This window comes from Rhincodon typus, chromosome 20, assembly GCF_021869965.1.
Source record: "Rhincodon typus isolate 14 chromosome 20, sRhiTyp1.1, whole genome shotgun sequence".
Taxonomy (NCBI): Eukaryota; Metazoa; Chordata; class Chondrichthyes; order Orectolobiformes; family Rhincodontidae; genus Rhincodon; species Rhincodon typus.
Genome location: NC_063351.1, coordinates 23396014 through 23417555, shown reverse-complemented (window position 1 = coordinate 23417555; position 21542 = coordinate 23396014). Strand labels below are relative to the sequence as shown.

Sequence of the window (21542 nt, the reverse complement as noted above, 5' to 3'; positions counted from 1 at the left end):
AGTCTATAGCTCAAACCCTCCAATCCTGGCAACATCCTTGTAAATCTTTTCTGAACCTTTTTAAGTTTCACAACCATCCTTCCTATAGCAGGGAGATCAGAATTGCATGCAGTATCCAATAGTGGCCTAAACAATGTCCCGTAAAGCCGCAACATAACCTCCAGACTCCTATACTCAATGTGCTGACCAATAAAAGCAAGCACACTAAACGCCACCTTCACTATCCTGCCAATGTTCACTGTCTTGGGCTTGCACATGAGGAATAATCATGTGGCTTTGTTTGAAGATTCCTGTAGCATAGCAACCTCCAGTGACTTCTGGAGAGAAACCAATTAGGAAACACAAACAACCTAATAAATCTCAAATAGGCCATCTTCTAATTTCTGCCATTACTGTAAAAGAAGTGTATAATCTTAATGCATATGTGTTCCTTTACAAAATAGTTTTCTCTACTTTATACAGATGTGTATATTCCTGTATATGTAATTATACCACTGGCGATTGTGACATTAATTGCCGTTGTTCTTTATTTCAGGTAAGAATTCAGACTTTTTTTAAAATATCTATAATTGATATCAATGTGTACCTGACAGAAAATTTGTTGCAATTTACAGCCTTATAAGAGATCTTGTGCATTATCTAAGTGTAACACGACTTGAGAAGTGCCTCTAGGAAACATCCCTAGTAAAGCATTAACTAGTTGCTTTGGAGATTTATGAAGTGTACAGTGAAAGCAATTTGCTCACAGTGTTCTACAAATCATTTTCTAATAGCTCTGCTGTAGTGACAAAAGAGTTCAATACTTCTTTCTACATCATCAGGCATTCTCCAGCAAAAAACACAAGGAACTTCTTGTCTAAATCAGTGAACAGTTTCTTTCAAATTATCAGAAAATTAAATCATCCTCAATTTACTCTGTAATACAAAAGCAAAATACTGTGGATGTTGGAAATCCTAAATCAAATTAGAAAGTACTGGACATATCAATCAGGCCAGGCAACATCTGAGATAGCGTAGCAGAGTTCAGTGTTTCAAGGCAATGATACTTTTTTCAGAAGTAAAGGGCATCAATTTGACAAGTTACAGTAGAACTTTAGCCTTCAGTTCAAGGACTCAATGGATGGTGAGTGGGTGACAGCTGGACTTCTACTTCAATTTTACTAGCAGCAGCTAATTCATGTATTGCCATTGGGTTTGCCATCAGCTGCAAGGCCCAGTCAGAGACCTGGTAGTTCCACAATGCCATCAGGAGTGGTGGTCACTGTAAGGCCAACATTTTTTTGGCCATCCATAATTGCCTTTGATCTAAGTTGCTCGCTCAGCAAATTCAGATGGTGGTTAAGAATCAAACAAATTACTGCAGGTCTGGAGTCACATGTAGGCCAGGCAGGGTAAGGATGGCAATGTTCAGCTCTGGAAGGGCATTAGCGAATCTGATGGGTTTTTCATAAGAATTGGTTGCCACTGCTTAGACTGGCTTTCAATTCCATCTTTAATCTGCCTAACCAACTCTGATGTCTATCACTGAGGGAACAAGAACTAAAAAAGGGCAGGGACAGAGGTGATGATATTTGTTGCAGAATAGCAGCTGAGTTTTAGATAGAGAGTTAGAAGCTCTCAGATTGTGGAGTGTTGAAGGCCATTCAGGAAAAGATTGGAATAGGTGAACCTAATGTCAACAAAAGGCTGGACTGAACATTCAGCAGCAATTGGCTGATGTGGGATATTTTAGTTAACAGTTCCAATCGATTTTCATTTCTGTAAATAAACAGTGCCAGTCTCTTTGCCACCACCTCATGCAGCACTATTTCAGTTTCAGAAACAAAGCTTTTTTGCTGCTGTTAAAGGTTAATGTTTGTGTCTTCATATTGACTTTTCTTTTGTTTCTAGAGAGCCTCTCTGCGTCTTCAGCATAAAGCTTGTCAGTGGGTTGAAACAGTTTTTACGATCCTATCCCTAACCCCCACTCAATCTCTAGTTTCCCATTTTCCCCTTTAATTGCCTGCACCTCTTTATACTTCACCTGAATGTCAATTCCTTTGTGCCTCCTATAATGGTTACCATCAACCATGTATACAAACCTACACCTAGAATTTGACAGAGTTGACCACAGAAATGTACATCTGATTAAAGCACTGCTTAAAACTGCATCCAGATCAGAGCATATAGACCACAGCTTCACTGACGGCATGCATGCATTGCATAGTAAAGGGCTTTTACATTTTCATGGTGACATAATGTGCTTGTAGAACTTTTCCACAGTCCTGTTGTTACTGGAAGATTTCTCATGCACTGCAACTTTTTATGTTTGCTTCCTTGCAACCAAACACTCAAAATAAACCACGCTCTACAGTAAGGAACCAACGTTTTTTTTAACAAACTCAAATCAAAGGATCAAAACCTCCACTAGTCAATAGGTGGAGCAGCTTATATTTAAAGCCACACAGGAAGACAGCTATAGAGTAGGAAATGCAAGTATTGCCCAACCCACCAATTCAAAACTTGATGCTGCTGATAAGGACTCAGGAGAGTGCTTTGAGAGAGTCTGGAAGAATCTAACTTTTACAACGCCAAGAAGGCAGAAATATTTTGTATGTAACATAGCAGACATCCAGGCTGGGTCTTGCTTCTTTCGCAAGAACTGCTTCACTGTTAACACAGTTCCAAGCTTACTTGTACTGACTTGCTTTGTAGCTCAACTCAATTACTCATTTCCTTTTCTTCAGGTTCAAGTCATGTAGGCCTAACGGCCACATTTCTAACTTGCTTTCTTAGGCTTGTATCCTAAACAACAAATTATTTCTCTCAAGCTATTGTTATCTATTTATAAGTCAGTTATGCAATTTGCTTTTATTAACTTCCTAGAAGTTACTTTTGCTCGAATTTATGCTTTAAAATCATGTGATAACATGGATGTTCTATACCTTTCTGCTACACCTTAAGATTTAACTATTTTAACTTCTGGAATTTAAAAAAAATGCTAAACTCTGTTGCAAGATAAGTGCTTTATGTGAAACTATGAAACATGCCAACATGTTGTGAGTTTATGACTTGCTCACGTGCTTATATTTTATGTTTATCTTAAGATTAAGAAAAAGAAGAAAAGACGTTGTCATTGGGGGAGAAAAGAAGATTCCAAATGGTATTTTAGAAGAACAAGGTAATTTGAGTTTGTTTGTGCTAGAATTCTGAAGTAGAAACTGGAAATGCTGCAAATACTCAGCAGTTTATCAGCATCTGAACAAAAAAAATGATAGGTTAATTTTGAGAAAGAGGCCCTTTGCTGCGATTGAAAATCTGCCCTTCAGCTCTGATCAAACATCTCGAATCAAAATGGTACCCTTTTCAGTATATAAACTTGTGTGCTTGCTAATCTGCTGTATTTTTCCAGCGTTTCTTAATCGTTATTTGTGTGTGTTTGCATGTGAGGTCTGATCTAAATAACGTTCGAAAACTGAATTGAAAAAATGCAACACAGAGGTATAAGAAACAATTTGAATTGCATGTAACTGAACTTATATAGGTTATTTTGTGCGTGATTCGTGAACTGCAAAACAACAGGCATGTGGCTTATGACTGTATTCAACAACTATCCATAGAGTTCCTGGTGCTACGGACTAATGGAATAAACCACATGAATCAGAGGCAAATTATGTATTTACATATGAATTTCATTGCCTTGTGCATTGCATTCTGTTTCGAAATGTATGTCTGAAAAATTTAAATATATCATGACTTAATTCATGATTTTTAATTACTTCATGCAGGGAAATTATGCATTGTGATCCAGGCATTAATTTGGGCATACAAATCTATATTTTCTCATTTTTTCCCAATGTGATTAATGCAAAATTGCTTGTAGCACACTCTTTGTAATTGTTATATTTCATATAATAGATGTCAGTGAATATACTGTATAAATGTGGCCTGGATCATCTTAGCACTCTATTACACACTTTATAGACTTGTGACAAAAATTAAACCTTTCAGAAAAAAAGATGATGAAATCATCATATCTATAATAACGAAATCTTTCCTTTTACTTCCTTGTTCTGTCTCATGGGGAAGATCATAAAAGTCTAATTTCCACTACCAAGCTCAGATTCGTTCTTTATGCTCTTTTGATGGCAAAATTAACTATCTCACTAAATTAGGAATTCTGTTAAGATCCTGCTCTTACAGTTATGGTTGTAATATTAATTAGACGTTGCTAAGGATGAGCTCTGAAATCATTTCGACCTGATTTTGACCTCCCTGATTGTTCCTGAATTTTCGATGTTTTGATCTATTCAGACAACACAAACCGTCAGATGAAATAAATGCAGCCACTGCATTTTTTTTATTTCTCCCCTTCATGTTCATGTTCGCTTGACACACTTGCCAAGCTATCCAGTAGTTGCCCAGCTAGACAGTCAGTGACTCTGCCCATGGCACACACAAGTCGCTTTGAGGGAGGTAAGTAGAGACATCTTGGGACATGACCCTGCTTGATCTCCTGGTCTCTGCTTTCCTCCTCCACCTAAAGCCTAGCACAAACTGTGAGGTATGATGTGTGGATCCACACTGCAGGTTGAACTGCCAGCATGCTGACATGTCGACATCAGCAGAATAAAAGTCCATTTACATAGACTCATTTATGTTTTTGCACAAATTGACTCACTGAAGTATGGTATGAAGTGTGGATCATTAATAGATCCAAGAAAAAGGGGATTGATTGCTAAAAATTTGCAATCTAGTTAGTTAAACAATAATCAGACTTCTTACAGCTGAGGGTTTTGTTTCTTTGCATCTTTAGTTTATCTGAGTTGCTTTCATGGTGAAATGGGACTGCAGTGTTCACATTACATGTCATATGTTGAATTTGTCCGAATGCAGAGTTTTAACCCATCTTATTCTTTCATTATATCAATTTCAGCTTATGTGAAAGGGAAATGCTGTTTCCTTAGTTTTCTACCATGTTGCTCCATTCCTCTCCCAGGAGATGTCGCCTCTAATGAGGATTGGGTGGCACAGTGGCTCAATGGCTAGCACTGCTGCCTCACAGTGACAGGGACGCGGGTTCAATTTCACCCTCGGGCAACTGTCTGTGTGGAGTTTGCACATTCTCCCTGTGTTTGTGTGGGTTTCCTCTGGTTTCCTCCTGCAGTCCAAAGATGTGCAGGTTAGGTGGATTGGCCATGCTAAATTGCTCATAGTGTCCAGGGATGTGCAGGCTCAGTGGATTAGCCTTGGGAAATAAAGGGTTAGAGTGATAGGGTAGGTTGGTGGGTCTGGATGGGTTGTTCATTGGAGGGTCGTTGTGAATTCAATGGGCCAAAACGGCCTGCTTCCATACTGTAGGGAGTCTATGATTCTGTGAAATTGCATGAGTACAGGTCACTGTGATACCTGACAAGTTTGGTAGTCTTCCTGCTTGGAATGAGTTTTGTATATGGTTCTGTTTGAGTGTAGTAAGCACTACCCACTGTGGTGTTGTTACAGGGATTTAGCAGAGTAAAGAAAGAGCTGGTAGGTGACAGATCTCTGTGGCTAGTATGCTCCTGACAGTCTATGTAGTAATGTAGTCATATCTGTGTTATCTGTAAATAGCTGCAGAAATGCAATAAACATCCTGTTGTTTATGCATGTTTTCTAGTGAGCAGCCATGTTGTGACAGTGGTGGGACCTGTCACAGCTCAGTGAGCAACACTGACCAGCACTATATCTAAATGATGCTAACTAAGAGATATTAGACTTCATGCCTTCAGAAAAAAAAGAATAAAACATGCTAGTGACCCAAAGGACTTCAAGACAAATGGCTGGTTGCTGATGACAGTGAACCCCACAAACCTTGTGAAAGCACTCAACATGGAAGAATATTTCTGAGAAGGGGACCGAAAGCACGTCAGACTTGACAGAAGCTGCATTGGAAAACCAGCAATGTGCACTTTTAGAACAATAGAACAGCAGCATTGTGCGGGCTTAGCCTGTTGAAGTAAGATTGACTCCAATTTGACTCAGTGAGCCAACCACACATTGAGGATTGCATGAGTGAAAGTCAGAGAACGTTCCAGCTCTGATTTAATGTTAGTGGCATAATGTGTAGATACCATGATCCAGGGCTGAAAAAAATTTAACTTAGAAGGCCATGAGGCAGAACTCATATATTTTGGGAGTGGTGAGTTAGGAAAATTGCAATAGGCACTTTAAAGAAATATACAATTCTTGCCAAACACGCATTTGAGGGAAACCAGGGGAACACAGCATAAGTGTTACTGAGGCTCTGCAACACAGAAAAACCTTAAAACACCAGTAAGCTCAGACAAATTGCCTTACTGCGGCATAAAAATCTTTTTAAAAACGATGGAATACCTAATCACATTTGGAAGCTATGGCACCAGTAATAATATTGCCAGGAAAATTTCATTTCTGAGATGAACCAAACAGAAATTGGATACTCTGGAGAAGACAATTCTTGAGGGATAAAATAACTTCTAAACTAGATCGAAAGACAGAAGCTGAGCAAGTAAATGAACATCTCTGCACAATTGGGAGTGCAGCAATTTATGTTATCACCAAAGGAAAAGTGAAAGGTTAAAAAAAAATAGAGGTATTGAAATCCTCTGACAGCTATTTCAACTTCAGTTCTTGAAAGGACAAGATGGAACATACAGGTGAATCTAGTGGGAAAATGTGACAATGGTGACCTAAGTCAGAATTTATAAGAGACTGAATCATTGTAGACATCACTGATGAGTCATTGTCAGATTATTACAATCCAAAGGAGACGGAGAAAAAGCCATTCCAATTAAGAGTGAAGCAGAGGTTTGGAAGCAAAACAGATCACTCCTAAAAGGAGAAGATAAAATCTGGCATAGAAGATTTTTGGAATTCAATCATTTTCTGAGGGACAAAACCTCAAAAAAGGAGACCAGATAAGCCAATGCAGCAGGTAAGGTGGCTGACAGACATATTTGAGTTATCTAACACTATGGAGCAATGAAACCTCACAGGTGCAAACAGTGCATTTTTTTTAAAACCACAAGCTTTTATTGTAAGCAAGTGGGTCACTTTCAGAAAATATGTCTAAGCAGGATACATCCACAGGAAAGTAAATAATTAAAGACCCTCTCCAGACAAATAGATGAATAAGGTAGAAGGATCTCCAGTCAAAGATAAACCTAATGTTTTCTGAGGGGAAATTAGACCAAATATTTTGGCATGCTGTCAGTAGGCATCTAATGACTTTCAAGTTAGACATGGGAATAAATATCATAATATTGTCAGATAGAGAGTTTAGTTGACAAAACACTGCTGACAATTACAGAATCTCAGCGACATGGTCTATGGCTTTACACTTGTGTGTTAAAGGTATTCTTCAACATAGGGCTCACCAAATACGAGAAAATCTTTGTTCTTCACAATCAAAATGTCTATGTCCTGAGTGGAAGGGTGTGTATTGACCTTAAACCCTTTGAGAAAGTGGAAGAGGTTAACCTACAAAACGGAAGGTAGAACTGATGGAGAATTTTGCTGGACACTGTATGCTCATTGTGGAACCTAAACCTAAAGCATAATCTCCTGATGTTAGTTACTGAAATAACTCCACAGAGGACAGTATCCCGTCACCAAGTCACCCTTGATTTATATGTGCATAGTAGTTAACGCTAGTCCAGCTCCTTCAGAGCCAGATTTCAGAGTGGACAGGCTCACTGACACTCCTGTACTTATCTGTCAGCCACGGCTCCCTGATTAGACCAGGTAAACAGCCACTATCAGAGAATTTAGATTCTATGATGTTCACCTGGCTAACCTCATTACTATAACAATGGTTATAGTAACTATAATGGTTTGGCTGAAACGTTTTCTCCTGCTGTTAAAACTGAATAAAGTTCAGGTTCTAAGTGGCAATAAATTTTGAGAAGAAGTACGAGCAAAGAGGTAGCTACCAATCTATCTATATCTCTTGAGAGTTTGTATAGTTTCAGGCAGACAACAGAACCATCTGTAACTGAATTAAGTCACCTTTTAACACATCACAGTGAACAACCATCTACTCCAAATTCAAATCCGCCATTAGGGGCTGAGGTGTTTAAGAAAGGACAAGGTTAAGCAAAATGACTGATGTCCTGCCTTTCAGAGAAGAAACGCCAACAACAATAAAGGGTGTCCCATCTAACAAGAATGAATTCCCAAATAACACAATTGAGGAAATGAATGAGCTGGCTTCACTGATACTTCAAACATTGACAGGGAAGATGAAAGCCCAAAATGTTCAAGAAGGTGAAGGTGAAGTATTGACTTTGCTTACTTCAATACAAAACCAATGCAAAATAAGAAAAACTTTTCAGTGACACAATTGAAAATGTGGCACATACATCGAAGAGAGAAACAGTGTGCAAATATCTAAAATGCTGCAAAGGAAAGAATTGCTTGCTTGCTATATCAGGCACTGCACTGACAGCTGTGCATTCCTGAAATCCTCCGCAAAAGATGTTCAAAAAGTTTAAGACCCTTCAGTCCATGAGACAGCTACAGACCTCAGGCAGTCAGGAAAGCAATCCAATAGGCCAACATCTACCCAATCAACAGCCATTCTTCCAAGTTGAGGGGTCACCTTATAAAGGTTTATAAAATTACAAGGGGTATATATAAGGTGAATGGCAGGTGTCTTTTCCCTAGGATGGGGGATTTCAAGTCTAGGGAGCATATTTTTAAGGTGAGAGGAGAAAGGTTTTAAAAGACATGAGGGGTAATTCTTTTACACAAAGAGTGGCTTGTGTGTGGAGTGAACAGTTACAACATTGACAAGACATTTGGATAAGGACATGAACAAGAAGTGTTTTGAGGGATATGGGCCAAGCGCAGGCAGGTGGAACTAGTTTAGTTTGGGGTTATGGTCGGCATGGACTGGTTGGACCAAAGTGTCTGTTTCCATGCCATATGACTCAATGATTATGACTCGGAGTCCAAAGCAAATATATTTGGGGATACAAGTGAAACCTCCAGATCTTCTTGATTTGCAAATTCAAAGAGTCGGGAAGAGATGGGTTACTGGTAAAATACAAATGTATAACCAAATCTACAACAATATAATAATTATGATGGAAAAGGACTTGGGGATATGGAGGGGATATATTTTAATTGGGTCTAAAGGAGTTAATACTTGATTGAGTATGATAAGCACTGCTTACTGTGATGATGTCATGATGACTTGGTCAGAGCAAACTAGACCTGATGGAGGAACAAAACCAGGGATAGCGTGCTGTTAACAGTCTTTGTGGTAAAGTCGATCATATACAGGTACTCTGTCAATCGTTGCAGTGATGCAATAAACTTAATACTGTTTATTCAATATGGCTCTTATAGTTAGATCAGAACGGGGCTATGCATATCCACACTATACCTCATCAGGCTTGAAGGAACCCCTATACACAACAGTGAGATGGTGAGCTTTGGCTGGCAAATTGGTAATGGAGGGTTTTACTGCAGAGTTTGAGCACCCAAAACCAACACAAGGGACCTTTCCACCAGCAATATCATTGTTTCAATCTGAAGCAAGATTTCCTTTCGTCCCCCATAGATAAAAGGTACAAAGATCAATTGCAGCAACCAAGTGGAAACTTAGCACAACCAGAACACTACTCTGAAACCATCTGATCAGTATGATTCAGTGTTACACCCAATGGTAACTTTATTTTACTTGGAGTAATAAAATGGGGTGATCTAACATGTCCCATTGTGAATGTGAGATGAGCCCATTGAGAATGTTCATGAACAGGAGCATTTAAGTGAATGATCATACCACAAGTGAACAGAATGAAAATTCCACATAGAGGAGGGATTCAGTGTGAAGTGATTTTAAGAATGGTGGAATTCTGAACTTGTGTAAAGTTATAGATGTTTTTGATTTTAGTATCCCCTGGAAAACATTACTCATCAGCAGCTCATGTTGAAATGTGGGCATGTACTACTCAGTTTTTCAACCATTATATTAAATGATGCTAAAACCAAATGCAGTGTGCTGTTAAATTTACATGATGTATTCTTGGAGTAGCACAAATGTAAAATAAAAATCCCTATGGGTTATTGATTCTTGTCTTCTTCATTTATTCTGTTCCTGCTTATGATCAAACTGAACTTAATATTATACAGTAATACACCAATACCTTTCACTTGTGTTTGTTGGTTTTTAATTAACTCATAAATCAATTTCTGATCAAGCAGAGCAACAGACAGTGATGTTACTCAACAGATCTCCCACAGTTTCAAAGTGGTATCCCCCCATTCCGTTAGAAGCTTTAGAACATGAAGTCCAGAAACGCTCAGCTGATGATGGCAAACTATTTCGGGAGGAATTCAATGTAAGTTTTGAATATATATCATATGATTCTGTGGAAAAATGAAGGAACTGTAAACTTTGAGAGACTTAGTGCTGTTCTGGAATGCAGTTAAGCAGAAAGGAAACCTTTATCTTTGTAGAAGTTATTTCCTTAGTTGGCAGGAAGTTTGGTAAGTTCCTTAAAGTTGATTGACCACCCAGAATAACATTTTTATTGTACCTCGATGAATTGAACAGTTTAATTACTTTTAAACGTAGTGGAATATAGTTCTGCCACACAATGTTTACAAGAGCAATTATTTGACTACCATTGTAATAGTGTCTTGCATTGATGCTTCAAAGCCACATTATGAACTGTATAATGTGAGTTAGCAGCCTCGTTTTCTTGTGTTCCAAGTTCCTGATCATGATGTTAGCACTGAGTGACGTTAAGAGAGTTCTCCAAGGCAAGGAACGAATTTCATTGAGTGAATGCTGACCATTCACACATCTCCAAATAGGCAACTATGTACAAAATTATTAAATCCGCATAGCTTGACAAAGTTATGAAGAGTGTAGTCAAAACAACACACTAATTTGTTTTCGTAAAAAATTAACAGTTTGTCTCCCCAAAGTTTCTGACCCACATGCTAGTATGAGAAAAGAGTCTAAATTTTGCACTAGGTACATTTATCTGGGTATTGAATAGACAGAGGATACTGCAACAAGGGTAGGAATGTAGGCACAGCTGCAGGCCTCAAAGCCACCTAGCCTATAGTGGTCAGAAATAGCTAAAACCTGAAGATCCACAAATTCTCTCCAAGAAGAAACTACAACGTATTTTTGGCCTCCTCTACCTTGCTGCTAGTTGGACTTCTGCCCACTGACCCAACAAGATTCCAGGGAATAATGTTGCCAGCTTTTTAAGGAAATCATTCGAAATATGTGACTTTAACAAAGGAAATGAGAGGCTTGGGACCAGTCCTCCTCTCTCGTATCATGCATACCCTGACCATGTGCCTATTGAAGTTTGTGCCCAGGTCAATCCATTTGTGGCAGCCTGGAAAACCACAGCAACACAAATATAAAATGGGCGAAGCACAATATGATGGGTTTCTGTGACCTATTTCTCGGTTTAGTGTTTGAGACACGAGCATTCTTGAGCTGCTACTGAATTGCATTAAATAAGAGGAATTTAAGAGAAAATATAAAGTACCTTATAGTTCCTTTTGAGGCAATTTCTCGTAATATTCATCTGGGGTGGCATGGTGGCTCAGTGGTTAGCACTGCTGCCTCACAGCGTCAGGGACCCGGATTCAATTCAGCCTTGGGCGACTGTCTGTGTGGAGTTTGCACATTCTCCCCGGGTCTGCGTGGTTTTTCTGTGGGTGCTCTGGTTTCCTCCCACAGTCTGGAGATGTGCAGGTGAGGTGGATTGGCTATGTTAAATTGCCCATAATGTCTAGGGTGGGAAATGCAGGGGTGGGTCTGGGTGGGATGCTCTTCGGAGCGTCAGTGTGGACAGGATGGGCTGAATGGGCCGCCTCCACGCTGTAAGGATTCTATGATTCCCCTGGCCGACATCTAAAAACATTGTGACTGAAATACATGTGGAACATTTACCACTTAGAACACGTGATGTTGGATCTTGGGTTATGTTAGTTGGCCATAACATGGCTGACAACCGTGAGACCTGCCAGAAATTCGATGTTTGGCTTGAGGTGAGTGGAAAAAAGTGATGATTTTAAGGTCTCCAGGCAATTGAAATGCCATTAATGTCTCTAAGAAAAGGGAGATTATTTGTTGTTAAAAATTTGCAAAGCATCCCAAGGAGCGATCACAGATAAAATTTACAGTGTCAGCCACTATAGGGAGGTTAGATTGATCTTGGCTCCCTAAAACTTTAGTGCACTGTACTAATCCCTCTTTTCCTTGAAAGTGATCTGGTTCCAAAGGATTTTGGCTGGGATCATCATAGGATGAACTATGTCACAATACAACCCTCACACGTTGACATTTGGTTATTTTAGCTATTGTTAAATATTTTGGCTAACTTCATCAATTTTGGTTCAGAACTGAATGTACAGAGAGAATAGTACTTGAGTATTTTGCAGCAATAAAATTGGATGTGGCTTCTTGCTTCACCACTAATTTTTAGTAATACTCAGCAGATTCACTGCACCATTCCAGTAATCTTTGCCTGGTTTTCCATATGCAGTCTCTGCCAATTGGAACATTAGGATGCTGCGAATCAGCAAATAGAGAGGAGAACAAGGACAAAAATCGTTATCCCAACATCTTGCCGGGTAATGACATCTTTTTAGTTATTCTCACAGATCTCCATTTCCTCGGGTAAAATTCTGTGCCTTTTCACATCCTGTATTATTTATTTGCAACTTGTATTTTGAAGGAATAGAATCTATTGCGCCATATGGACGGCATTAATGCTGATATGTTTTTAAATTAGGGGCAAGGTACTGGCATGGATAGAGGATTGCCTGACAGGCAGAAGGCAGAGTGTAGGGATAAATGGGGTCTTTTCCAGGATGGCAGCTGGTGACTAGTGGAGTTCCACAATGTGGACAATTATTCACGTTATACATTAATGATCTGGACAAAAGAACTGAGAGCTTGTTGCTAGATTTTAGATGACAGAAAGATAGGTGGAGAGACAGTAGTTTTGAGTAATTGGAGAGGCTGCAGAAGGACTTGGATGGGCTAGGAGAGTGGGCAAAGAAGAAGCAGATGAAATACAATGTGGAAAAGTGTGAAATTATGTACTTTGGTAGGAAAATTAGAGGCTCAGACTACTTTCTAATTGGGGAAGCTTTCAGAAATCTAAAGCACAAAGCAACTTGGAAGTCCTGGTTCAGGATTCTCTTAAGGTTAACATGCAGGTTCAGTTTGGCAGTTAGGAAGGCAAATGCAATGTTAGCATTCATTTCAAGAGGGCTAGAATACAAGAGCAGAGATGTACTGCTGAGGCTGTATAAGGCTCTGGTCAGACTGCATTCATAATGTCGTGAGCAGATTTAGACCTCGTATCTAAGGATGGATGTGCTGGCATTGGATGGAATCCAGAGGAGCTTTACAAGAATGATCCCGGTGAAGGACTTGTCATATAAGAAGCAGTTGAGGACTTTGGGTCTGTACCCAATGGTGTTTAGAAGGATAAAGGGGGATCTGATTGAAACTTATAGAATATTGAGAGGCCTGGATAGAGTGGACATGGAGAAGTAGTTTCCACTAGTGGGAGACACGAGGATCCGAGGGAACAGCCTCAGTGTGAAGAGACGACCTTTAGAGGAGATGACGATATGGAGAACAGGTCATTGAGTGTATTTAAGACCGAGATAGATGAGTTCTTGATTATCAAGGAGATCAAGGGTTACAGGGAGAGAGCAAGAAAATGGGATCCAGAAATATATTAGCCATGATTGAATGGCAGAGCAGACTCAATGAGCTGAATTGCCTAGTTCCGCTCCTATATCTTGTGGTCTATGGTCTTTTGATGTAATCATTTTAAGGTACAAGCAGAAATAGCTGGTTATGATATGCTTGTGCTAGAATAATTTACATGTATGTTTAATGTGAAATTGCAGTAATGAGCATTAGATATAATTTAAAAGTTACAAATTTTTTTTAACGAGGACATTGTTTAAAAGCTTGAATAATTTTAGCCAGTTTAATGTAGACAGGGCTTAATATCAGATTGTTAATATTGCTGCATTTCTTTGGACAGCTGTGTATTGATTTCCTTTCAGCCTATATTATCTTGGTTTCACTACATAGCTCGAGACTGGAGATATCACCTGCAAGTTTACTTCCACATAACACAGCATCCTGACTTGGAGCCATGTCCCCATTCTTTCCCTGTCATAAAATCAAAATCCTTGAAGTCCTTTCCTAACAGCTATGTGTGCATCTACACCAGATGGACTGCAGTAGTTCATGAACGTGGCTCTCAACCATCTTCTCAAGAGCAATTAAAGATGGGCAATGTGTGCTGGCCTTGCCAGCAATGTCCACTTCCCATTAAAGAATTTTAAAACATCTTTATGCTGGATCTACCTCCTGCTAAGGTTTCAGCTAATTAGACAGTTGGAGAGAAAAGTATGTACTGCAGAAACATAGAAACATAGAAGATAGGAGCAGGAGGAGGCCATTTGGCCCTTAAAGCCTGCTCCGCCATTCTTCACGATCATGGCTGATCATCCAACTCAATAGCCTAATCCTGCTTTCTCCCCATAACCTTTGATCCCATTCGCCCCAAGTGCTATATCTCGTCGCCTCTTGAATACATTCAATGTTTTGGCATCAACTACTTCCTGTGGTAATGAATTCCACAGGCTCCCTGGTTCTGGACACATCCATCATCGAGAACATCCTTCCTGCATCTATCTTGTCCAGTCCTGTTAGAATTTGATAAGTCTCTGTGAAATCCGCCCCCCTCATTCATCTGAACTCGAGCGAAAACAATCCTGACTTAGTCAATCTCTCCTCCTATGTCAGACCCGCCATCCCCGGAATCAGCCTGGTAAACCTGCACTGCACTCCCTCGAGAGCAAGAGCATCCTTGCTCAGAAAAGGAGACCAAACTGCACACACTATTCCAGGTGTGGTCTCACCAAGTCCCCGTATAACTGCAACATAACATTGCTGCTCCTGTACTCAAAACCTCTCGCAATGAAGGCTAACATACCATTTACCTTCTTTACCACCTGCTGCATCTGCATGCTTACCTACAGCAACTGGTGCACAAGGAGACCCAGGTCCTGCTGCACACTCCCCTCTCCCAATTTACAGCCATTCAGGTAGTAATCTGCCTTCTTGTTTTTGCCTCTGAAGTGAATAACCTCACGTTTATCCAAATTATCCTGCATCTGCCATCAATTTGGCCACTTACCCAACCTGTCAAGATCATGCTGAAGGATCTCTGCATCCTTGTCACAGTTCACCCTCCCACCCAACTTGGTATCATCTGCAAACTTTGAGGTGTTACATTTTGTTCCCCCATCCAAATCATTGATATACATTGTAAATAGCTGGGGTCCCAGCACCGATGCCTGTGGCATCCCACTAGTTGCTGTCTGCCATTTGAAAAGGACCCATTAATTCCTACTCTTTGTTTCCTCTCTGCCAAACAGTTTTCTATCCATCTCAATACACTTCCCCCGGTCCCATGCGCTTTAATCTTGCACAATAATCTCTTACGTGGAACTTTGTCAAATGCTTTCTGAAAGTCCAAATATACTGCATCGACTGGTTCCACCTTGTCAACTCTACATCTTCATTGAATTCTAACAGATTTGTCAAGCGTGATTTCCCCTTCATAAATCCATGCTGACTCTGTCTGATCCTACCACTGCTTTCTAAATGCTCTGTTATAAAATCCTTTGCCAATGGATTTGAGAATTTTCCCCACTGCCGATATTAGGCTCACTGGTCTATAATTCCCTGTTTTCTCTCTACTTCCCCTTTTGAATATTGGAATGACATTAGCCACCCTCCAAACTGCAGGGACTGTTCCAAAGTCTATGAAATCCTGGAAGATGATCACCAATGCATCTACTATTTCTAGAGCAACTTCCTCAAGTACTCTGGGATGTAGATTATCAGGCCCTGGGGATTTATCAGCTTTCAATCCCAACAATTTTCCCAGCATCATTTCTTTACTAATATTGATCTCCCTCAGTTCTTCCCTCTCACTAAATCTTGCATCCTCCAACAATTCTGGTATCTGATTTCTGTCTTCTTTTGTAAAGACAGAACCAAAGTATCTATTCAGTTCCTCAGCCATTTCTTTGTCCCCTAATATATATTCTACCTGACTGCAGGGGTACTACGTTTGTCTTTATTGATCTCTTTCTCTTCACGTTTTTATAGAAACACTTAGCGTCAGTCTTCATGTTCCCTGCAAGCTTACTTTCATATTCTGTTTTCCCCTCCTTAATCAATCCCTTGATCCTTCTTTGCTGAATTTTAAACTGCTCCCAATCCTCAGGTTTATTATTCTTCTTGGCCAATCTGTATGCTTCTTCCTTGGATCGGATACTATCTGTTATTTCCTTTGTATGTCATGGATTGGCCCTCTTATCCCATTTTGCTTTTTCGACAGACAGGAATAAATAGTTGTTGCAGTTCCCCCATGCATTCCTTGAACATTAGCCATTGCCTACGCACTGTCATCTCTTTAAGTAACTCTCCCTAATCTATTAAGGCCAACTCATGCCTCATATCCTTGTAGTTTCCTTTATTACATTTCAGCACTCTAGTCTCTGAATCAACAACCTCACTCACCATCTTGATAAAAATTTCTATCATGTTATAGTCGCTGTTCCCTAATGGGTTTTGCACAGCTAGATTGGCAATGATTCCCTTCTCATTACACAGTACCCAGTCTAAGATGGCCTGCTCTCTAGTTCGTTCCTCCACATATTGGTCAAGAAAACCATCCTGGATACACTGCAGGAATACCTTCTCTACAGCATTGTGGCTAATTTGATTTGCCCAATTCATGTGCAGATTAAAATCACCCATGATCACAGATGTTCCTTTATCACATGCATGTCTAATTTCCTGTTTAATGCCATTCTCAACATCACCACTGCAGTGTGGGGGTCTGTATATGACACCCACTAATGTTTTTTTGACCCTTGGTATTTCTGAACTGTTCCCATACTGACTCCACATTGTCAAAGCTAATATCGTTTCTCATTATTGTGTTAATTTCCTCTTTAACCAGCAATGCCGCTCTGTCACCTTTTCCTTTTTGCCTGTCCCTCCTAAATATTGAATACTCTGGGACATTCAGTTCCCATCCCTGGTCACCCTGCAGCCATATCTCCGTAATCCCAATTATATCGTACCCGTTTACATCTATCTGCACAATTAGTTCATCCACTTTATTGCAGATGCTCCGCGCATTAAAGCACAAAGACTTTAAGCTTGTCCTTTGAACAGTATTTGTCTCTTCTTCATTTTTCTCAATAGCCCTGTTTGAATCTTGTCCTTGGTTTTTCAGCCTAATATTTTTCTTGTTCCCTTTTCTAGCTTTAGTTTTTGTCCTTGCTGCCTTCTTCTCTGACTCTTTACATAGGCTCCCATCCCCCTGGCATATTAACTTAAACCCTCCCTAGCCGCTCTAGCAAGCACTCCCCTTGGGACATCAGTCCCAGTCCTGCCCAGGTGTAACCCGTCCAATTTGTACAGGTCCACCTCCCCCCGAACCAGTCCCAATGCCCCAGGAACCTGAAACCCTCCCCCTGACACCATCTTTGCAACTACATATTCATCCGGTATATCCTGTCATTTCTGCTCTGACTAGTATGTGGCACTGGTAGTAATCCTGAGATCGCTACCTTTGAGGCCCGAGTTCTTAACTCTCTTCCTAGCTCCCTGCATTCTGCCTTTAGGATCTCATCCCTTTTTTTAAAACCTATGTCATTTGTATTGATGTGTAGCACCACCAATGGGTGTTCACCCTCCCCCTTTAGAATGTCCTCTACCTGCTCTGAAACATCCTTGACCCTAGCACCAGGGAGGCAACATTCCATCCTGGAGTCTCGTTTGCAGCCACAGAAACACCGGTCTATTCCCCTTACAATTGAGTCCCCATGACTATTGCCCTGGCACACTTTTTACCCCTCCCCTCTGCAGCAGAACTAACTGTGGTGCAATGAGTTTGGCTGCTGTTGCTTTCCCCGAGAGGTCATTCCCCTCAACAGTGTCCAAAACAGTATATCTGTTTTGCAGGGGAATGGCCACAGGAGACTCCTGCACTACCTGCCTATCACTCTCGCTCTGTCTGGTGGTCTCCCATTCCCTTTCTGCCTGCAGAACATATGGTTGTTGTAGATGTGGAGTCTGATGTCCTGTATGTTATTGCATTTTGCAGAGTCAGACTTATATCAAAGTGTTTGATTATTTTTGTTAAATTATAACAAAGCAAATTCATTCTTTTTGCCAGAATAATATAAAATTTTCTTGACTTGTAAACTTTCTTCCAGATGACAATTACAGAGTGATTTTGACAACTGTCGATGGGGTACCAGGCTCGGATTACATTAATGCTTCATATGTTGATGTAGGTGTTTATTCTTTTACTTGAGCCATTTGCAATGTGCTTATATTTAATCAACATATTGGCAAAAATAAACTTGCTGTGCAAAAGATAAAGAAAAATAACAAGATGTGTTTGTATGGCAAGCTACAGTAACTTGATCACCAAGACTGATTTATTTTCCCTGCAGGGTTATAAAGTGAAGAATAAGTTCATAGCAGCTCAAGGTAGGCAACTGTTATATCACCTGCCCTTCCTTCTTTGTATTGTTCATTGAGTGAAGCTGTAATTTGAGAGTAATAAACAGTAGATGATTTGCAAACATTGCTTTTAGTAACTTGACAAGATAAACACAATGCAGACGATAATTCATACAGAAATCTCTTCCTTTCGCTCAGAATCAGTATTATATCTCTAACTTCTTCTCAATGCCAATTTCACAAGTGGATGTGGTTTGATGTGCAAATGTGGGTTAATAATCATTCACATTGTTGGAGAAACATAGGATGGGCCCTAAGGCCTTTCTCTACTTGTCTTCATACAAAAGAAAAAAAAACAGTGGTATAAATATAGATTTTGAATCCAAATAAAGACAGAAATGCTATATTTATAAATACAAATGATTCAAAGCAGGGTGATTTTAAAAATTAACTTGTAGCATTGGCAGGCAGTACAGGCTTGTAGTAGCCTAAGCAAGGTTCAGGACTCATTATTTTCAGCATTGACATTGTAAAAATTTAGTCAGCTAGATATCTATGATGGCAGGAACATTCAAGCATATTTAAGTGTCTCTAATTGAAGTTATTAAGATATGTATATTCACCAGTAGTGTTTCTTTTTGCCAGTTAGGCATACACACATTCTTCCCTATTCTCACAGACGCTAAATTTCTATGTAGATGCAAATAAAGTACAACATTTTGGGATTTCCAAAGTGTGCACTGCAGAATGACTGCAGGTTAACCACTCAAAATTGTTGCCAGAATTTGCCTGTTTGCCAGGATTGAATCACCTTGATCCTAGTGAGATCTTGCTTTCTTGCCCTATTCTGGGGAGATAATCAGACCTGGAAAAATTCAGCAGGTCTGGCAACATCTGTAGAGAGAAATCAGAGTTAACATTTTGAACCAAGTGACCCTTCCTCAGAACTGATGGTAGCCAGGAAAACATCAGTTTATATGCAGAATAAACCGACATATATGCATAACTCTATTTTTATTTCTAATTACAGCATCCACAGTTCTTTCTGGTTTTAGATAATCAGTCCTATCAGCCCATGTTTGAACCCACGATTTCTTAGTCAAAATGTGCCAGGAGCTGTTTTCTAGTGGCATGGTGAGAGCACTATTCACTTTAAAATGAGACTGATAAAACACTAGGTTTAGGACTTCACCCTGCAAAATTCAACATACCACATGCCTGCTCCTGCTCCATATCACTCCAAACCTTTCCTATTTATGTACTTATTCAAATGTCTTTTAAACATTGTAATTGTACCCACATCCACCACTTCCTCAGGAAGTTCACTCCACACGCAGTAAAATGTAGCACAGGCACAGTTCAAGAAAAAAAATCAAATAATGATCTTAAATATAACACCGTCACAAACGCTAAGACTTCTGTGCAAATTCTTTTGTCAAATAAATCTGCATGCAAATTTATCTGGGAGAAATATAGTTTGCTTTCGTCTCGTTTCAAAAATGAAAATAATGTAAAAATAATACCATGCAAGCATTGAAGTTTTGTTCATGTATCTTTTATTCAAAATTATTTCTTAAGCAGTTGTATCTCTATTCCCAAGGCCCCAAAGAAGAGACTGTTTCAGATTTCTGGCGAATGATATGGGAACAGAAATCTGCTACTATTGTTATGTTAACAAATGTAAAAGAGAAGAAGGAGGTGAGTATATGAATTTACAAAGATTAGATGATCATCAAAGCTGTAACAGATGATGCCTAATATAAATATCTTTTGATGTGAGGAATATATACTATAGGTTAAGATATAGATTATTCATTTAATGTTTTCGTAGATGAGTTACTTTCTTAACTAAGAATGATCAGACTTTACTGATTTACTCTAAAATTACGAAATTTCCCGTTAGCCTTATTGTCTGAATTTTTTCTTTTTGTGAGACATCAGTATTCTGTCTAAGAACAAGTACATCATAAGAAATATAAAATCATGTGGATATCTTTGCTTAAGAATTAAAACAAAACACGTAAAAAAGGACTTTTGAAGCTATCTTTATGAAATGAGTAAAAATGTCAAACAGCTCTTTCTTTTGCAAGGGAATTGGGGTCTACAAGCACCTTCCAAAACTGAACCAGAGGTTTGATGTTCATCTGGGGCTCGGGATCCAATAACTGGGGCTCAAATAACTTCCAGGTCCTGACGCTGTGCCACGTCTACATGGTTCGTGCGACACACTCTTCAAATATCAATGCTCTAAGAGTTCTATCAATGACCATAGTGCCCGCTTATGATGCTGAGCTCTGCCAGGAGATGGGAACTGTCTGCAGAGCACAAACCTCATAGGCAGAAAGCATCCATAACAGGGTCTGCCTCTGCTTGGAAAAGAGACGAGATGGAACATTGGGGTTGCCAGTCACATTACTGTGCATAAAAATTGTCAAACAGCCAACCCTGTACTGTGACCAATCAGAAACATAACCTCTTAGTGTCAAAACATTTTCACATAGAATACAGTGCTTCAATATTTCCCACATTGCATCCAAATGATGTGCACTAGACTGTTTGGGTTTGATGATGAATGATTTGAAATTCACCTTCTGATTTCCCCCAGCCCATTAATACGATCATCAAAGAGTCAAACAAGTAAAAAAGTAGATGGGTTACAGTCAAGGGATGGAAAGGGAACAGGCAGACAGTGCAGGGATCCCCTGTGGCCATTCCCCTCAAAAACAAGTATACCGTTTTGGATACTGTTGGGGGGGACGACTTACCAGGGGTAAGCCATTGGGTACAGGTCTCTGGCACAGAGTCTGTCCCTGTTGCTCAGAAGGGAAGGGGGGAGAGGAGGAGAGCATTAGTCATTGGGGACTCCATAGTTAGGCGTACAGATAGGAGATTCTGTGGGAACGAGAGAGACTCGCGGTTGGTGTGTTGCCTCCCAGGTGCCAGGGTCCGTGATGTCTCAGATCGTGTTTTCGGGATCCTT

General features: G+C 39.8%; 1 protein-coding gene across 6 annotated transcripts in view; it reads left to right on the top strand.

Moving 5' to 3' along the window:
* ptprea (protein tyrosine phosphatase receptor type Ea) overlaps positions 1 to 21542 on the top strand; it is a 214006-nt gene that overhangs the window by 153463 nt on the left and 39001 nt on the right. For 2 of the 6 annotated variants that reach the window (XM_048609054.1, XM_048609052.1), the window contains 7 exons: positions 463 to 535; positions 3087 to 3160; positions 10204 to 10343; positions 12519 to 12606; positions 18310 to 18386; positions 18553 to 18589; positions 20163 to 20260. In XM_048609054.1, the coding sequence (XP_048465011.1) occupies positions 463 to 535; positions 3087 to 3160; positions 10204 to 10343; positions 12519 to 12606; positions 18310 to 18386; positions 18553 to 18589; positions 20163 to 20260 (587 nt within the window). Of the gene's footprint in view, positions 1 to 462; positions 536 to 2488; positions 2592 to 2674; positions 2727 to 3086; positions 3161 to 10203; positions 10344 to 12518; positions 12607 to 18309; positions 18387 to 18552; positions 18590 to 20162; positions 20261 to 21542 lie in introns of those variants that run through there. The other 4 variants (XM_048609053.1, XM_048609055.1, XM_020527564.2 and 1 more) reach the window with 4 other exon arrangements.